The sequence below is a fragment of the Leptodactylus fuscus genome, chromosome 4, assembly GCF_031893055.1.
Source record: "Leptodactylus fuscus isolate aLepFus1 chromosome 4, aLepFus1.hap2, whole genome shotgun sequence".
NCBI lineage: Eukaryota > Metazoa > Chordata > Amphibia > Anura > Leptodactylidae > Leptodactylus > Leptodactylus fuscus.
In genome coordinates, this window is record NC_134268.1 from 160,486,906 (window position 1) to 160,506,436 (window position 19,531).

Sequence of the window (19,531 nt, forward strand, 5' to 3'; positions counted from 1 at the left end):
CGGACAGAAACTCAGAATGAGAATCAATTCCCATCGCCATACAATTAACCCCTTAACGCTAAATCACGTACCTGTACATCAGGGAATGTGGTTAGTTCCCGCATTCCCACGTGCATGTACGTGATGGAGATCGCACGGGCTCAAAAGCAGAGCCCGTGCGATCTCCATGGGAGGCCGGCTGTATCTGACAGCCAGGCTTCCCCTGTAGCAGCAGGGACGGTGATTGCACCGACCTCCCCCTGTTTAACCCTTAAGGTGCCATGATCCATAGTGATCATGGCACCCTAGGGCTTTGGCCGGCTATAAAGCATGCTGCCGGCTGCATAAGGAGTCTGTGTTAGCTGTAATTTACAGCTACACGCTGCTCCTTAATCCCTCCCCCCATCGGAGCGAGCTCCGATGGGGGGGAGGGTTAACCCCTTGGATGCCAGGACGAGAGGAAGCTAGTCTATGCATCTGCATAGCTAGCTTCCTCTATAGACTGCAATACACGTGTATTGCAGTCTGTAGTTAGTATAGAACCAGTGATCCTCTCTGATCGCTGGTTCTAGTGTGCTTGCAGCACAAATAAAAAAATGTAAAAAAGGGGTTTTTTTAAAAAAAAAATAAAGTGTGTAAAACAAACAAAAAAACAAACAGTTACATTTCTTGTAAATCTGGAAAATTGCTGTTACACTTGTAAGCCTTGTAACGTCCAAAATAAATTAAAATACAATCAAAAGATGATGCCGATATAAAGCAGAGATATGGGAGATAATATTTAATACTGTATTTGGGTGGTATAACTATCTGCCTGAAAAGCAGAGAATTTCACATTTTGAAAATTGCAATTTTTTCCAAATTTCCATCAAATTTCCTATTTTTTTAATAAGTAGATACAAAAATATTGATTAGTGTTTACCACTAACATGAAGTATAATGTGTTACAAGAAAACAATCTCAAAATCACTTGTGTAAGTTAAAGCGTCTCAAAGTTATTGCCATTTAAAGTGACACATGTCAATTTTGAAAAAATAGGCCTGGTCCTTAACATACTTTTGGGCTGTGTCCTTAAGGGGTTAAACAACAGAGAATAGACCTTCACGTGCCAAAACATTTCTGCCAGGAAGATCATAATATCACCAGTGACATGAAAATTTTGATTTTAAGAGGGAACTTTAAATCAAGAAAACAGCGACTGATTTATGAGTACAATTGCATGACCCTATTCAAGTCTCTGGACAGTGGTTTGAACACATCACGTGGATTTATGTTTTTTTATACAAATCTTTGAACTAAGACAGCCATAAAGATAAAGACTCTGGGAACTGGGGATTGATTATTTGTTTTTATATGCATATAGTAATAAGCCTCTCCCCCCCCCCTCCTGTAATCCTATCCCTGTATCCAGTTTTATATATATATGCAGCCTGCAGAAAGTGTTTTTAGATATATCTGAAGAAGGAGCTCAAAGGAAGCTTGGAAACATCATATTCTGTCATCATTATGAGTTAGCCATTAAAAAAGGTATCACTGAAGACTTGCAAGTTTTTTGTTTTTTGTATTTCATAACCACTGGCTAACACGGTACCAAAACAAACATTTTCCTTATACCATGTATTGTCTTCATTATTGTGAAAGATTCGGTAGAGAGTAATACTGCCATATTGTTCCCAGGTAGTGCCACCATTAAATGCCTGCAAGCAATAACAGTAAAACTAACAGTGCTAGACAATGAATAATACTACTGTTAGTTTTGTAACTGGTTAGTCTAGTATTAGGAAAAAATATCTTTTTGTTTCCAGAAACAATGACACATATGTCCATGGGTTGTTAATGACATTGGAGTTCAACCCCATTCACTTAACCCCTTCCCGACATGCGCCGTAATAGTATGGCGCATGTCGGGTCTGTAACTATGGCAACCGCCCGGGAGCCGGGCGGCCGCCATAGCCGCCGGGTGTCTACTGCTTTAAGCAGTAGACAACCGGCTCTAATGCCTCCGATCGGTCCGACTAATCGGAGGCATTAACCCCTCCGGCGCCGCGGTCAAAGCCCCTCCAGGGCTGATGTCCCGTTGCCATGACAGCCGGGAGCCTTGTACAGGCTCCCAGGCTTGTCTGCAAATCCTTTCTTTTGCAGGCTGGTCTATGCAGCCTGCAAAAGAAAGGATGCTTTTTTGCAATGCATTGCAATGCATTAGCAAAATTAAATTATATATATATATATAATGAGTTTCTATCTGTCTGCCTCTATCAGCTCAGCCCACAGTATCATACATCAGAGGATTAGATACACAGCTCAGAACACAGTATCACACATCATAGGATTAGATACACAGCTCAGCACACAGTATCACACATCAGAGCTTTACTCCAGGTTTCCATAACAACCCAGCCATTTTTCTTCACTGCTGTAGGTCAGCTTTAAAGGGGCAGGGTGCTGAATATGAAACTGTACACAAGATCACATACACAGCTTTACTCCAGGTCTCCATAACAACGGATCACAGATTTTTCACTGATATCCAGACTGAGATAGACATGATCACATGACACTTATGGACACACAGACAAACGACATACAAAATAGACTAGCGCAAAACTGGGCAATTCTTATGGGGCCACTACACAAAAAAAAAAAAAAGAAATATACCCATGTGAAGCTGGGTCTTCCTGCTAGTGTCATATAAAATATATATAAAAATATATAGAAAATATATTTGCTGAAATGCACAGCATTATGCACTCTCAGCCACTACTAGGGTGTCCAATATAGGTAAACATTAGAGATGAGCGAACAGTGAAATATTCGATGTTCGTTTAGAATAGTCCCTCAATATTCGACTATTCAAACGAATATCGAATCCCATTATAGTCTATGGAAAAAAGCTTTGTTTCAGAGGAAACCACTATTCGACTCAGGAGAGTCACCAAGTCCACTATGACACCCCAGGAAATGATGACAACACCTCTGGAATGCAACTGGGAGAGCAGGGGAAGCATGTCTGGGGGCATCTAACAAGCTCAAGTCACTGTATTACGCTACTAATAATGCGGGAGCTGACTTTTTCCCATAGGAATGCATTGACCAGTGTTGATTGGCCGAATGCCATACAGTGTACAGCATTCGGCCAATCAACGCTGGCTCTGCCGAAGGAGGGCGAAGTCTTAGATCGGTCCACAGCAGTCTCCATTGTGGTCCGATCTCAGATTTAGCAGACTTCAAAGCACAGCTCTGCTACATCTGAGATGTAGCAGAGCAGTGCGCTGAACTCTGCTACATCTGAGATGTAGCAGAGCTGGCTGTGCGCTGAACTCTGCTATATCTCAGATGTAGCAGCGCTCAGCACACAGTCAGCTCTGTGTTCAGCGCACAGCCAGCTCTGTGTTCTCAGATGTAGCAGAGCTGGCTGTGCGCTGAGCACAGAGCTGGGTGTGCGCTGCTACATCTGAGATGCTAGGTTTATAAGTTGGACTTGTATCTTTATGCAATCTTACCAACTACAGTAGGTTTATATGCTACTTATACTCATATACTCTCCAATATTGTAACACTGCTTTCTTATTGGTTGGAGCCCCAAGATGCTGGGACCAGGTTGCATTTAATCAACCCCCACACATATACATATGTCATCTCTATAAATATAGTTGTTTTTTTCACTTTGATAACTGTATAAAATATGATATGGTTAAAGTGAGACTGTTTTAAAATATAAGAATATGGGGATGGAATTAATAATATATGTATATATAGATATTTTATAATAACTTTAAGTGTAAATTGATATACAATACATAATATATTTACCTCACAGAGCAAGGCGTCATATACTATCCACCATTTGTAACCTTCATTCAAGTCCTTGACTGAGTAACCAGTGTCATTTTGTAAACTATTTATAAACTCCTGTAAGATAAAAGCGAGTAAGATGTCGAGATAATATTGTCCTCTATATATTAGGCCTTAAACTCAGACTTTGTACTGTAGCTTCTTTGTTATCTCTGATCAATCCAAAGTATAATGGGGGATATTTCTGGCATAAAAAAAGTCACAATCTTTTTGCCTAGGCTCCTCCACCAACCATTTTCTGGTCTTAATAGACAGCATACAGATATAGTATAAAGAATAACTGCGGAACAATAGCTCCAAGAAATTTCACACAGCATCTCAGTAAGTACATTAATACTGCAACAACTGCACTGTAACATCTATGGGACTGCATTTTTTACATGTGGTTTTCCTACAATATTGTGCAGACTAAATGTGTGGGACATATTCAATAATACAGCGTTATTATGTGTACATGCAACACACCAGCATAATTCTGGTGTCTGGTTCCACTTTCCCGTAGAGAAAACCTTAATAAATAAGTTAAAGTGAGTGCGAAATGCAATCTACAGTTCCCTTTTCTGACACTGAGAAATAGTGTTACGGGTTACATAAATGGGGCATTACCGTACATATGGGCACCATAATATCAAATGTAATTGTAGCAAGACAGAATTGATAAATAGTGGATGCCCCAGTATGTTCCTGAAAATGGAGCTCTCATTACTGAAGTGTATGAATGTGATTATCCCTTTTCCTACAAAAACATGTAACATATACATTTGGCATAATATCACAGTTTAAAGAACCCAGTGTAGCTATGTGATTGCTTCCTATAGTATATGAAGTTTGGAGATAACCCCACAGTACCCATACTGATACATATAAGGTTCCCTCCAAAGGCTAGTTTCATTCTAGAATTGTACTGTCTGGCAGAAGATATGTTTGTCAGTTAAAACTTAACGCCAAAGGAAGGAACCTTAACATTACATTCAATGAAGACGGATACAAATGTAAAGTGTGGTATTTGTATCCACTATTATGGCAATTTTAATGGTCAATGTTCTGATTCTCTAAAAGACATTACAAAGCTAGTGTGAAACTAGCCAGACACAGAAACATACCTAATGGACTAATGTAACATTTCTAAAATGCAAAAGTGGAAGCAAAATTATTGTGTTCCATGAAGTGGTGATATTATATAACTTACCTTATATGGCTTTATAAGATTGTAAAATTCCTTGGATAAATATGTGTCTTTTCGTAGTTTGTTGTACTGAGGGCAATTTTTTAGAGGAAAGGAAAGCAACTAGAATAAAACAAAATCACATACATTACAACTATCTGCTTACGATATATGGCATGATTTTCTGATGTCTCTAAATGGAGGTGGTTAGGTTAAAGGACATTTATATTTTAAAGGGGGCCTACCACACGTTAACTGCAGTGTAAATTGCAGGCATGTCAAACCAGAACAAGGTGAGCAAACTGATAGTTTTATGCAGAATATTCAGTACAAGATCTTATTCACACGTCTGTATTTCACTTACAGTGTTGTAAGGGAATTGCTAGGACAGCAATTCCCCAGTAGCTGCTGGTGAACCCTGGGGGGAAGGGCGCAAGAGACAGTGAACCCTGAGGTGAAACCCCGGTGTCCCTTCCTGCTTGCCGGTCCTATCCTATACGTAATAGGCAATACGACAAAGCCCTTCCTATATATATGTGTAACAACACAGAACGCAGAAAAGACAAACAACAACAAAGGAAGGTCAGCTAGCCAAGGGTTCGGTAACAGTTGAGCAACACGGTACAGAATCAAAATTCAAGAGAATAGTCAGAGGGTAAGCCAGAGGTCAAGAATAAGAATACAAGTAACAAACAGCAAGAGAAACGCCAGCACGCATGAGGCAATAGCAAGCACCAATGTGAATGCAAGCCAAGAATAAATAGGGAGGAAGAACCTGCCACGGACTTGATAGGAAGGCTGGCTGTCAATCACACAGGTAAGTCTGACATGCCTTAAGTGTGAATATGCCTTAACTTTGTTTTTGCATCTGCTCATATTGGGCTTAGTAGTCATGGAACTGCCCTTTCATTGATTTACAAAATTTTGCCAAGGAATTCTTAAACTCACTTTGTCCTCATTGAGTGGCACTGTATGCACTGGAATTGGTTTCCATGCAATATTTTTATTCCAGATTTGCCTGCCAACAGGTGGATATAAGCCAGCGAGGTTTGCCTGGGCACTCATTAAGGTACGATCCATATCTGTACTTCTCACGTAAACCTAAAAGCAGAATATATCATATGTCAGAATACCCCACCACTCTGCTTTACATACATGAAAACGGTGCACTGCCAGAGCTGGGGCAGTCTGAAGCATCGGTCCCATTCAGCAAGGCAATGAATTTATTGCAACACAAAAATAATTTTGGTAGGTTTATGTTATTGCTAGGTTTACTCTATAGCCAGGGATAGAAATAGACTTGACAGACTGATTAGAAGGGTCAGATCTTTACTGGGGATCCCCCTGGACCCAGTACAGTTGGTGGGTGACAGAAGGATACTGTTCGTGGTGATATCCATGCTGGGCAGTACTGTCAATGACCGACTGCTTCACCCCAAGTGTGAGAAGGAGCGCTATCGGATGTCCTTTCTCCCAGTCGCGGTCAGGCTGTATAATCAACATCAGGCTAAGCAAAGATCACTCCGCACAAAGAGCTAAATGATCCTGAGTCCTTCTATTCTTCTTAGTTGCTGTGACTCCTAGTATCTTTTTGTATATGCTATGAGTTTGTGCCCTTGTCTTGTAATATATTACTGTATTATCCATGCTGCTGTAACACACTGAATTTCCTCATGGTGAGATTATTAAAGGATTATTTTATTTTATAATCATTAATCCTTGTGAGGAAAGGGTGGTACTGTATGCTACCATAAAAGGTCTCTTGCACTTGGCAATTGGCTTTTCAGTGTCTATCAGCCCTCATATATTGAATTGCTTGGATCTCTTCCTTGATCCTTGCTGCATGCTGTGGAGAAGACACAGTAAGAACTGGTTGTACCAACCTTTACATAAGGCTATGAAATACTTTTTTTTCACTTTCTATAATTCTAACCCTTTTTTTAAATTCAGAATTGCTAATTCAGAATGATTGTACAGAAGCTCCTCAGTCTGACAAACATCCAATAACTTTATCAGATAATAGCATTATACTCCATATGACCCTTTACACCTCAAAATGTGGCTGCTTACTGTTTCTGTCAAATGGTACACATAGGAGATCAGTAAACGGGAGCAAATGGTGTTAATGGGGCATCAATTGATTACTAGAGATGAGCGAGTAGTGAAATATTCGATATTCGTTTCGAGTAGCCCCTCAATATTCGACTATTCGACTGAATATCGAATCCTATTATAGTCTATGGGGAAAAAATGCTCGTTTCAGAGGAAACCACAAAACGACTAAGGAGAGTCACCAAGTTCACAATAACACCCCAGGAAATTAAGCCAACACCTCTGCAATGCAACTGGGACAGCAGGGGAAGCATCTAATACGCCCAAGTCCCAGGATTACCCCACTATCATAGCCTATCAACTAGACATGCCATATCTTCTGCTACTCTCCATATAGATCATATCTGATGAAGGTCCAATGACCGAAACATTATATTTTGATCTATTGTTTTCCTTTTTTGCCTATTGCGATATGCCCATGGCACAACGATTGTCAAATTCATGTAAATAAACCTTTTTACACCTTCAACAATTCAGTGTGTGCAGCAGTATCTTTTGATTGTTTGCTGGTGGGTCGAAGGATCCATTACTGCTAGCACCATGCTACAGATCATTCTGAGTGCGCGGCACCATTGCTTTTCGTATCCCTATCTAACTCCAAACTGCATCTGACACAAATATTGCTGCCACTATTCTTATGAATCCGAGGTCACCTTATTTAGCCAACCAATGACTTTTTCCTATTTTTTTTCGATGCCTATGTTTTCCTACTTCCTGTTCCACCTCCCCTGCAAAGTTATTGGTGCAAAAAAGTGCCAGATAAGGTGGGAGGGGATTCAAATTTTTACTACGTTTACCGCGTGGTATTCGATTGGAATTGAATATCTCGAATACCGTGATATTCGATCGAATACGTTCTCGATCGAACGGTATTCGCTCATCTCTATTGATTACCCATAAGGATGCATTACAGCTGTCTCTTGCCTGTCCTGGTCACTTATTAGAATGGCCTACATGTCAAGGTGTATTCTAGTTTTAGCAAATAAAGGTAATTCTTTTGACCCTAAAAGTTGTACATTTTCCAATATACTTTCTGTTTCAGTTCTTCACAGTTTTAAAGATCTTGGCTTGCTGTCTTTCATTGAACAGGACCTTCATTGTTGACTTCTGGCAGGTATCAGCCCTGGCCATATGATGACCACACAGGTATAAGGCTAGGGATACAGCTCTGATACCCATACTATAACTGAAATGCGTAGTGCCCTCATGTGTCCATCACATGACCAGGACTTCTTTTTTTTTTTTCCCACTGAAAGTTAATAATTAAGATTCCCATTAAGGGATGTAAAAAAAAGATTGTGAGGAATTATGATTGCATCAGTATTATCATGCTATTAATATTATATCAATATTTGCACTCATAGGGGGAGAATAATCAGGCCTTGTATGTCTGTTCTGGCCTACAGGGTGTGAAAAAGTCACAGAATTTTGTGCAAATTGTTTTTTGTGCAAAAACTTGCAAACTTTTTCAATTTTGCACCACCCTTATGAAGGTGACAAGGGGTGTGGCTTAAATGAGCTGGCGTAGATTTCAGTGCAGGTACATGGCCCAGCAGAGAGTGCGCCTGATTTATGAGGATTTGTGCAGGGAATATGAAGGCTGGTATTGGAAGTGTCAGTATTTAGAAATTTACACCAAAGACATTAAAAAAAACCCTCCCATGGTTATTTGGGGAATTCTGGGAAAAACTGATATATTTACCTCATTTCGGCTATAAGTGTCATTCAGAAATCCAGAATATCTCGTCCTCAGATACTTTCCCAGCTCATACTGTTGCTCCATGCCAATCTGAGAGAAACATAACATTCAGATAAATGCTTGATCCTCATAGTTGTTATTATGGATGAATGATGAAAATAGAACCATGAACAACACAGATAAAACTTTTATTACAATGTAACAACTGTTTAAGCTAGTAACAGTTTGTAAATGTTGAGTTTGAAGAGTACCTAAAGCCTGGTTCACATCTGCATTTGGTGTTCCGTACAGGGTGTCCGCAAGGGGTCCTCCCAAACAGAATACCGTACACATTGACAAGCGGTGAGCAATGAAAGCACATGGACCCCATAGACTAGAGTGGGTTCCGTGTGTTTTCCGCGTGGAGTCCTCGCAAGTCATGCAGAGAGGAAAGTAGTTCAGGAAGTACAAAACACATGGACCCGATTATAGTCTATGGGTTCCATGTACTTTCATAAGTTCACCGCTTGTCATTGTGTTCGGTATTCCGTTCAGGGGGGGGGGGGGGATCCCATGCCAGCTCCCTGAATAGAATACCGAACGCAGATGTGAACCAGGCCTATGGTTTAAAAAAAAATTTGATCTGGCATAGTGACGTAACAAAGGATTGATTTGTAGGCATTCAGGTGCTGAGACCCCAGAAATCACCAATACAAAGGGGCAGAAGCACTCAACTTTCTGGTAAGGTCTTCTCATCTCTCTGTGGAGAGCCAAGAGAGTAGTGTAAAGATTTGTATACTCTTTATGGATCTGTATACCTTTCACTGCACTGTACAGGGAGTGCTGAAAAGAACTGGTAAGAATGCAAAGGGCTGAGTGTTTCTGCTCCTACAATACCCAGATCCTCAAAGACCAAAATAATGAGGTCACTATGACATATGAAATTATTTGAAAGTGGTAGGTGGTTTAGCAGTACTACAGTGTGGATTTGCAAATGGTGCCACATCCGGTATAAACCCCTCTGGCTTTACAATGCTATGTCATAGTTAGCAAGTCATTTCCACAAACCATCATATTGTTATAACACAGAAATGTTGTGGTCACAGAAGATGGAGTGGAATTCTGAGCTCAGTTCTTGGTTTCATTCCTTGGATACTGCACTTATTAGCGACCACAAAAAGAGGAAGGGGGTCGATGGATTACCATTAGGATTGAGCGATCGGAATCCAAAAAGATCAGCGATCGAGCAAATTTCATGATCGTGATCGGGTTTGCCTGGAAATTGATCGGAAATCGGGTTTTGAAATCTCAAGATCGGCTCAACCCTACTGTATATACTATATAATATACAATTAGGGTTGCGCACTGGGGAAAGATCGGATCCCAATTGGTGATTAAGCAAATTTCACGATCGGGATCGGCTGGAAAATGATCGGAAATTGGATTTTAAAATCGATCCTGAAATCTCAAGATCGGCTCCACCCCAATTACCAAAGTATCTGGAGGCCTCATAAAGCCATAAGTACATACCTATTAGAGTATTATAAAAAGACAATGCTTTGGAATAATTTTTTGAAATGTACCTCAGTGAGTTGTTCAAAGCCATCAGGCCAAGAGTCTTCTTGATATTTGTCCTTAGGATATGTCATAATTGGACTTCTATCGCCATGACGGAATATCTGTGAACAGTGTATAAATAGATACTGTTTACTTAATGGAATACATAAAACTATAATTATAATATCATCACTTGCAATAAAATATTCTAGGCAGGATTAACAAAGAATCGACCCAACCATGGCATTTGCTATTGGACACTATTGAATGCCATTTTGCTGTCTATCATGTCTGTCTGTAGCAACTAAGACCTCCATCAAGTTTGGGGTACTGTCTTTGTTATGTCCATACCTGGTTCCTCTCCTGAGAAATTAGGGACCAGGATTCTGTTGTACTTGAGACTGGATTTGACACTTTCATTACTAAGAACAATATGGTTGACTAAGACTAAGATTAAAATAACGGTCTGCGTCTTCTTCCTCCAAACAGCTACTTTTTGTTCATGTCTTGTGTCTGGTATTGCAGCCTACCCTGGGCACAGTCATGGACAAGAGGGCTGCTCTTTCTGATCAAAAAAGACCCCTTTTCATAAAACAAAACCTCTAATCATTTCTATCTTGATCTGTAGGTAGCTCTTGTAACATTGTGAACCTTTTTTTTTTTTTTAAATGTCAATAAAACTTCAAACAATTTTGGATTTGTGTCATTAATAAATTTTGCAAAATACTATATTAACAAATTTTGGCTCCTTTCTGGGAAATCCTGCATGTCTATGTTCTTTCACTTGCTTTTCTTTTGAGAGTGGTCCCCTGCTCCTCACTGCGTACTATGTATGGACTTGTGTATATAATGGAGAGAATATTAGGGTGGGGTAGGGTCAATTCAAACAGTTACATCTCTAACATTATAAAATGTTGAAACGTGATATTGGTGTCATATGACTGTTCTATCTGTATTAGGCCCTTTGCAGATGGCTTCTGCAGTCGCTGCTCATTGAATTGAATGGGGCCACCATAGTATGGCCGCTGCACAGGCGGTACACGTGCCATTCAATCATGGCCAGTGGTGACCCCCACATTGTCTGCAAGGGGCCTTATTTCTAGAGGTCATCAGTTGAAAACACACTTGTTTGGATTGGTAGTAGCTGAATGTCTTTCATACAACATCAGAATCATATTTCAACATTTTATAATACTGATCCTCATTTTCTCTTCATTACATACAAGCTTCTACAAAGTACGCAGTGAGGAGCAAGGTACAGCTGTCGGAAGAGAAGCAAAGGAAAGAATAAACAGATGCAGGATTTCCCAGAAAGAAGTGAAAATTTGCTAAGAAAATATAACAACAATGATATATGACACAAATACTGACAGAAAATCAAAAGGGGAAAGACGGTGGCTCAGTGGTTGGCACTACTGCCTTGCAGCGCTGGAGTCCTGGGTTCAGATCCTGCCAAGGACATCATCTGCAAGGAGTTTGTATATTCTCCCCGTGTTTGCATGGATTTCCTCCAATACTCCAAACACATATTGATACAATATGGGGCTCACAATCATAAAAAAATCAAACATCGTTGAAGAGTTTACTTGTATTAAACTCCTTTTATTAGACACACACGACTACATATTAAATACAATTATTACAATAGTACATGATGTAAATTACAAACATTGTCTTTATTTCCTTTATAAAATAGTATTATCTATTGAAAAATGTAATAGCATCTGGTTAACAGAATTGCACAACCAAAACTCTGACAATGTCCAGTTTGTTTCCATGAATAGGTTAGTGGTTGACATACAAGTTTCAATATAATTGTGGTGGAAACCATAAACACAATATAAAGCCGCCTCACAGTTAGCCAAATAAAAATTAAGGAGCGGTATGTTTTTGGGTGGAGATATTTCAGGCAAGACAGTGCAGGACCTAGCGTATTTTTGTTTGCAATTTCATCTTACATTAAGTAGTCATTACACAGATATAACAATAGTTTGTTATACTTGGTGACAGCTTTCTTACAAATCCAATGTTTTATGAATACCTTCTGTTAAATTAAAAGAGAACTTGTCACATTGTTAATGAGCAGAGGTGAGAGAGATGAGTAGATTAACACATAGTCTTATGTAATAGGATTCATTATAAATTGCTTCTTCTGTGTTTTGAGTCCGGTACATGATCCTATACACAGTGATATAACTAGACTCTCTCGGACCTGTTATTGGGCTTTAGCAGTCACGTGTGGAACGTTGACTCATGACACTTATGTAAAGCGTCCTGAAGACTCCTGATATTGGTAAACCCCATATGAATGTTGAGACCTGTGATTTGTGATCCATAACTTTACAGAAGGGGCTTGAAAAGGGCTGAATATACTAGGGAACCCGCACTGGATGCTGTGAAAGAGCCCAGAAGAGGTCAAGGAAGATGAGTTTCACTGGGCCTCTACTTATTCTACTATTATTATTTGAAGCGACCCAAAAGTATATACAGTATCATTTCCAGTTCAGACAGAACAAGTTCGGTCCAAACCAAAATTGGTAGGAGAATCTTTCAAATATTTGCAAAAAGAATCTTGCAAGGTTTGCCCAGCTCTAGTCATGAACTTGTTTCCAGATTATACTCATGTCTCACCTTATAGGATCCATTCACACGGAGGAAAATGGTGAGGAATTTGGTGTGGAATTTTTTTTTTTTTTTGCTAATTTTCCCTTTTTCTGTTAATAGGGCAATATGTCCCTGGATGCATTAGATGAGCAAGATGGAAAGGCAATGAGTTGAAGGGGGAGGGGTTTTCTCTCTTTACACAGTGAATGCAGATGGGAAGGGCTGATTCTACTCACAGCCTCACACATGGACTGAAAATTCTGCAGCATCTCATAGCTTATAATGTAAGTAAAAAGTCTTCTATGCACTTGTATGCACTTCTGGCTGCTTGTGGAATTACATTTGGGATACTATAACTATATGAAGGGTTATACAATCGTAGAACAGGGTAGATGCTAGAATGGAATGGGTAAAATCAGGTACTGTCTGGTATGCTGTGGATCCAGTAGGTAGCGCTGCCTCCTTTGACTGGTTATGGTTGCATATAGGGAAAGCATAGTTATCCTCTACTTCAACAATTCACCACCAAAAATTCAAAAGCTCTAAGGGTGTTACCCTGCCGGACCGCACAACATTCCCAGGCCCTACTGGATCCACGACAACCTGATTTCAACCACTTTTCATGAAAAGTCAGGTAACCTTTAACAACCACTTCTACAGAGAAGCATGTGTGACCACTGCAGGGGATTCCTGGTTTTATAATAATATCATCCAGAAAAGGAAATAAAGTCATTTTTATTGAATATTTCATCTATCACTGTGCCAAGGTGCCACTTAGTAAAACATCTCTTATTAAAACTGTGAAATCAGATGGCAACGTTTTTGGACGACAAGACTACGCAATCAAAAATAATTTAAAACAGGTAGAGGAAATAAAACCTTTGCTATTAACTATCACATTGCTAATCTCTTAAAGAAGATGCCCCCTAGCATTACAAGTCTATGGAAGAGTACTGTAAGGGCGAGGATTTTTCACAGCCCAGCAATGACGCTAAGTTGTAAGATGTGCCTTTCTGACAGTGCGGAGATATCGTTGCCAAAATTAACAGCCCTGATATCTCCAGCATCAGGGCGCATACCAGGAAAGCCAAAGTGCACTGAATTCAGTGCACTGTTGGCTTTCTAGCGGTATATAATATCTATGAGGACATGAAATGTACTCTTTAAGGACTCATGTACAGAAAAGCTGCTCTTTTGGTTGAAGATTTTGCTTAGTTTTTTGTGAGCTGGGGGTCTGATTATTAATGCAAGGCGTTTTTTAAAAAAAAAAAATCAAATGTAGATTGTGAGCCCCACATAGAGCTCACAATGTACACATTTCCCTATCAGTATGTCTTTGGAATATGGGATGGAAATCCATGCAAACATGGGGAGAACATCCAAACTCCTTGCAGATAGCTTTATGCCCTTGGCAGGATTTGAACACCAGGACTCCAGTGCTGCAAGGCTGCAGTGCTAACCACTGAGCCACCTTGTGGCCCGCAATGCATTTACAATGCTATTGCAATGCAACTTATTAGCATTTCTATTACAGGCTGCCTAAATGACCAAGATTAACATCCTCTGTTATCAGAACCTCCCACCCCCATATTCAAGACTTCTCCCGAGCTCTACCACTACTCTGGAATGCTCCACACCGGACAAACAGATTAACTCTCAATTTCTACATCTTTAAGCATATTGTAAAGGCAAATCTTTTCAGACAGACCTATCACAATTCCTAATGTAATCCTTTCCGCAATTAAAATCCCTAAAACTAACCCTCCACTGTTCACGCTCCCACATAATCCCACAAGACATGATGCCGACTGTAACCTTTTATGTACAAGTACCATGTGCACAATAAAGGACCCTGACTGGTGACGGCTCACACAGCTTTATTTATATTTGGGAAACTAAGGCCTAGCAGAGAACAAGAGAGAAGAGGAGTGAGTTACCTAGCATTTCATTTATTTCACTTGCCTCATTCATCCCAGTACTGATGCATCCTGGGATGTTAAATGTCCCTCTTGGTAAGTATATATTGTACTTTATGTGAAAAAAATCCATTCTATGCCTTGTAGAATGCCCGTATACTTTATGTTAGATAGTGTTAGATGCTTATTCAGCTAACAGCTACTCTCCTGTCTTCTTTAAGCACATGCACACTTAAATCGGCCAAGCATACATATGTATATACAGTATATACATCTCTGGCAATAATTTATCACCTTTCAAAATCAAAGGATTGAGCATGTTGATTGTCACCTTCACCAAAATCTGCTGAGGAAGATTCAGGAGGCCTCCTACATATTAAATCAATAGAATTTTTATTTTTTAAACTTATTAAAGGGATTCTATCATAAAAAAGCTATTGTTTGTCCCTTACACGTAGAAATACCTTTAAGAAAGGCTATTCTTCTCCTACCTTTAGATGTCTTCTCCGCACTGCCATTCAGTAGAAATCCTGATTTTCTTCTGTATGCAAATGAGTTCTCTCGCAGCACTGGGGGTGGTCCCCAGCACTCAAACAGCACAGGGGGCGTCCCCAATGCTGCGAGAGAACTCTCCAGCGCTGCCTCTATCTTCTTCTGGAACGTGTCTTCTTCCAGCGCTGGTTTCAAATTTCTAGGCATGTGCAGTCAGCTCTGCCGTCAGGCCTCGGGAAGAGCCGACTGCGCATGCCGAGGCCATTTTCTTGTGGCCGCTTACCCTAGCTTACTATGAAAGCAGCCATAAGATAAATGGCCGCTTACACCAGTTTACTGTGTAAATGACCACAGGAAAATTACTGCAGACATGTGCAGTCGGCTCTGCCCGAGGCCCGACAGCAGCTTGCTTAGAAGAACAAACAAGAACAAACATTTTTCTTATACTAGAAGTTTGAAGACAGTGCTGGAAGAAGTCACAGGGAGAGGCCGACAGCATTGGGGATGCCCTCAGTGCTGTTTGAGCGCTGGGGACCGCCCCCAATGCTGCGAGATAACTCATTTGCATACATAAGAAAACCAAGATTTATACCGAACAGCAGCGCGGAGAAGACATCTAAAGGTAGGAGAAGAATAACCTTTCATAAGGCTATTCCTACGTGTTAGTGAGAAAAAATAGCATTTTAATGATAGAATTCCTTTAATGTATATATCTTATTGCTGCTGCTTTACCCCAGAATTGAATGGATGACATATTTTTAGACGTGATATCTTCTGTATTATTATAGTGGATGTTGGGAAGGGGTTAAACTTAGGTCAACTCCTTTAAGTTTGCCTAGCATTACAACTTTTTACCTGGTTCCTTGGTTACTAGGATACATTAGTGAATCAATATGGCCGTTTTTTAGTTCAGCTCTTGGATGTCTAGTGATTTTAGAAGCATTGTAATATATCTTATCAATGGAAAACGCTTCTACCTCCTGTCTGCAAAACTGCTCATTTCTTTTATATCCTATGTACCACCAAATTGACAAATTATGTGCATTGATTCACTCACCCACTTACATTTCCTACGTTTGTAATAAATATTTCTATACATGTAGCTACATGTACAACAGACGTCATAGAAAGTCCCATCTGCAATACCAATATTTTGTAAAGCACAGTTCAGCAGGTCTCTGCCTGTCTCTTACCATATCTTCTACTATAGGTGACAGAATAAGAAGACCAAAGAAGGAACCATACATCTTCAGGACAAAACCAAAAACAGGAGGAAAAAGTGCAATACGGTGCAGCTGGTTTAGAAGATGTTGGTATTCAATAACCTTTGTTATTGAATACATGAATACAGGTGTGGTGCTTTGGTAGCATACGACTTAGGGTGCATTCACACGGAGTAACGTGCCGCGTGATGTGGCACGTATACGACGTGTGAGACTTTGCGCGCCGTTAAAGCTCCCATTGATTTCAATGGGAGCCTGGATCATATACGCCGTATTATTTTGCGGCTGTGATTTTGCGGCCGTGATTTTGCAAAATTACGGCCGCAAAATAACGCGGCGTATACGATCCAAGCTCCCATTGAAATCAATGGGAGCTTTTATGGCGCGCAAAGTCTCACACGCCGTATATGTGCCACATCACACGGCACGTTACTCCGTGTGAATGCACCCTAAGTCGTATGCTACCAAAGCACCACACCTGTATTCATGTATTCAATAAAAAAGCTTATTGAATACCATCATCTTCTAAACCAGCAACACCGTGTTGCACTTTTTCCTCCTGTTTTTGGTTTTGTCCTGAAGATGTATGGTTCCTTCTTTGGTCTTATTCGCGTTCAAAGCAAGTCAATGGGAGTTGGTTTTTCCTGCTCGTGTTTTTTTGGTCAGAAAACTGAAACAGAAACGCCAGGCGTTTTTTAAATATAATTCATGACCACATCCCACATCTCAAAAAGAAACGGATCAGGAAACTGCTCGAAACGCACCTCAAAAAACACTTCAGGAAACGCTTCAAAAGGCAAAAAACGTCCCAGTAAACTTCTCACGCATTTTCCGGTCCGGTTTTGACAATGGCAAAACCCTGACCAAAGAGCTCCGTGTGAAATTACCCTAAAGCCCCATGTCATGAAATGCAGCCAAAAAATGCTGCAGAAAAACTGCATCAGAAACACATCACTGTTTTTTGACTTTCTGCCCTTGTTATACATAGAGGAAAAACAGCAGCATTTCCGCAAGTATATTTGACATTGTGCGATTTTCCAAAACTCAGGTTTTCCCCTGCAGATTTTTTGCTGCAATGTGTGGATGGGATTAGTCAGAATTCTGTTTACTTTGCAAGTACAGTAAAATGCTGCATTTTTGCAACGTGGGACTTCAGCCTCAAAGTTATGGTCATTAGGTAACTACAAACCAATATCAATATGGGCACTTAAAGAGATTATCCGGGCTTAGTTCTTTTTTAAAATTTTGCTAGGGAAGGTGAAAAAAGAAATAACCATACTCACCTGTCCCAATGCTCTGGTGTTTCCCAGTGTGGTCTAGTCGAGCAGCTCCATTGTTTTCTTCTGGTGGAAGTCCATTGCCACACGTGACCGCTGAGGCCAATGAATGGCCTCAGAGAAAGACACAGGATGTCACATCTGGTGAGGACTTCTGGCAAAAGAAAACAGCTGAGCAGCAAGACTGGACCGTGCGGGAGAACACTGGAGCACTGGGGATAGGTGAGTATGTTTTGTTTTTTTTCAAATCCTCCATCTTAACTAAAAACAAACAAAAAAAACCCCCACTCTTTAAGGCAATACAATTTATTGAGTTTTACACTTGCTTCCCTATTAGGCTAGTGTCACACTGCCTTTCCAGAGTACACTTTGCATATACACCAGAAAAGCTTCTGAAGACAACGCTAAAGATTTCAGTGGTGCTTCACCTATCTGACAAACATGTATTCAGTAAATCAGTATACAGTCCTATGAAAAAGTTTGGGCACCCCTATTAATCTTAATCATTTTTTGTTCTAAATATTTTGGTGTTTGCAACAGCCATTTCAGTTTGATATATCTAATAACTGATGAACACAGTAATATTTCAGGATTGAAATGAGGTTTATTGTACTAACAGAAAATGTGCAATATGCATTAAACCAAAATTTGACCGGTGCAAAAGTATGGGCACCCTTATCATTTTATTGATTTGAATTCCCCTAACTACTTTTTACTGACTTACTGAAGCACAAAATTGGTTTTGTAACCTCAGTGAGCTTTGAACTTCATAGCCAGATGTATCCAATCATAAGAAAAGGTATTTAAGGTGGCCAATTGCAAGTTGATCTCCTATTTGAATCTCCTCTGAAGAGTGGCATCATGGGCTACTCAAAACAACTCTCAAATGATCTGAAAACAAAGATTGTTCAACATAGTTGTTCAGGGGAAGGATACAAAAAGTTGTCTCAGAGATTTAACCTGTCAGTTTCCACTGTGAGGAACATAGTAAGGAAATGGAAGACCACGGGGACAGTTCTTGTTAAGCCCAGAAGTGGCAGGCCAAGAAAAATATCAGAAAGGCAGAGAAGAAGAATGGTGAGAACAGTCAAGGACAATCCACAGACCACCTCCAAAGAGCTGCAGCATCATCTTGCTGCAGATGGTGTCACTGTGCATCGGTCAACTATACAGCGCACTTTGCACAAATAGAAGCTGTATGGGAGAGTGATGAGAAAGAAGCCGTTTCTGCACGTACGCCACAAATAGAGTTGCCTGAGGTATGAAAAAGCACATTTGGACAAGGCAGCTTCATTTTGGAAACAAAAATTGAGTTGTTTGGTTATAAAAAAAGGCGTTATGCATGGCGTCCAAAAAGAAACAGCATTCCAAGAAAAACACATGCTACCCACTGTAAAATTTGGTGGAGGTTCCATCATGCTTTGGGGCTGTGTGGCCAATGCCAGCATCGGGAATCTTGTTAAAGTTGAGAGTCGCATGGATTCCACTCAGTATCAGCAGATTCTTGAGAATAATGTTCAAGAATCAGTGACGAAGTTGAAGTTACGCCGGGGATGGATATTTCAGCAAGACAATGATCCAAAACACCGCTCCAAATCCTCAGGCATTCATGCAGAGGAACAATTACAATGTTATGGAATGGCCATCCCAGTCCCCAGACCTGAATATCATTGAAC

At 40.2% G+C, this 19,531-nt stretch overlaps 1 protein-coding gene across 1 annotated transcript in view; it reads right to left on the minus strand.

Moving 5' to 3' along the window:
- Window positions 1–19,531, minus strand: part of ACP3 (acid phosphatase 3) — a 36,385-nt gene that overhangs the window by 13,264 nt on the left and 3,590 nt on the right. The window contains exons 2-6 of the mRNA XM_075271287.1: window positions 10,370–10,465; window positions 8,811–8,897; window positions 5,945–6,097; window positions 5,021–5,119; window positions 3,790–3,888 (exon numbers count right to left, since the gene is read on the minus strand). Of these exons, the coding sequence (XP_075127388.1) occupies window positions 3,790–3,888; window positions 5,021–5,119; window positions 5,945–6,097; window positions 8,811–8,897; window positions 10,370–10,465 (534 nt within the window). The remainder of the gene's footprint in view (window positions 1–3,789; window positions 3,889–5,020; window positions 5,120–5,944; window positions 6,098–8,810; window positions 8,898–10,369; window positions 10,466–19,531) is intronic.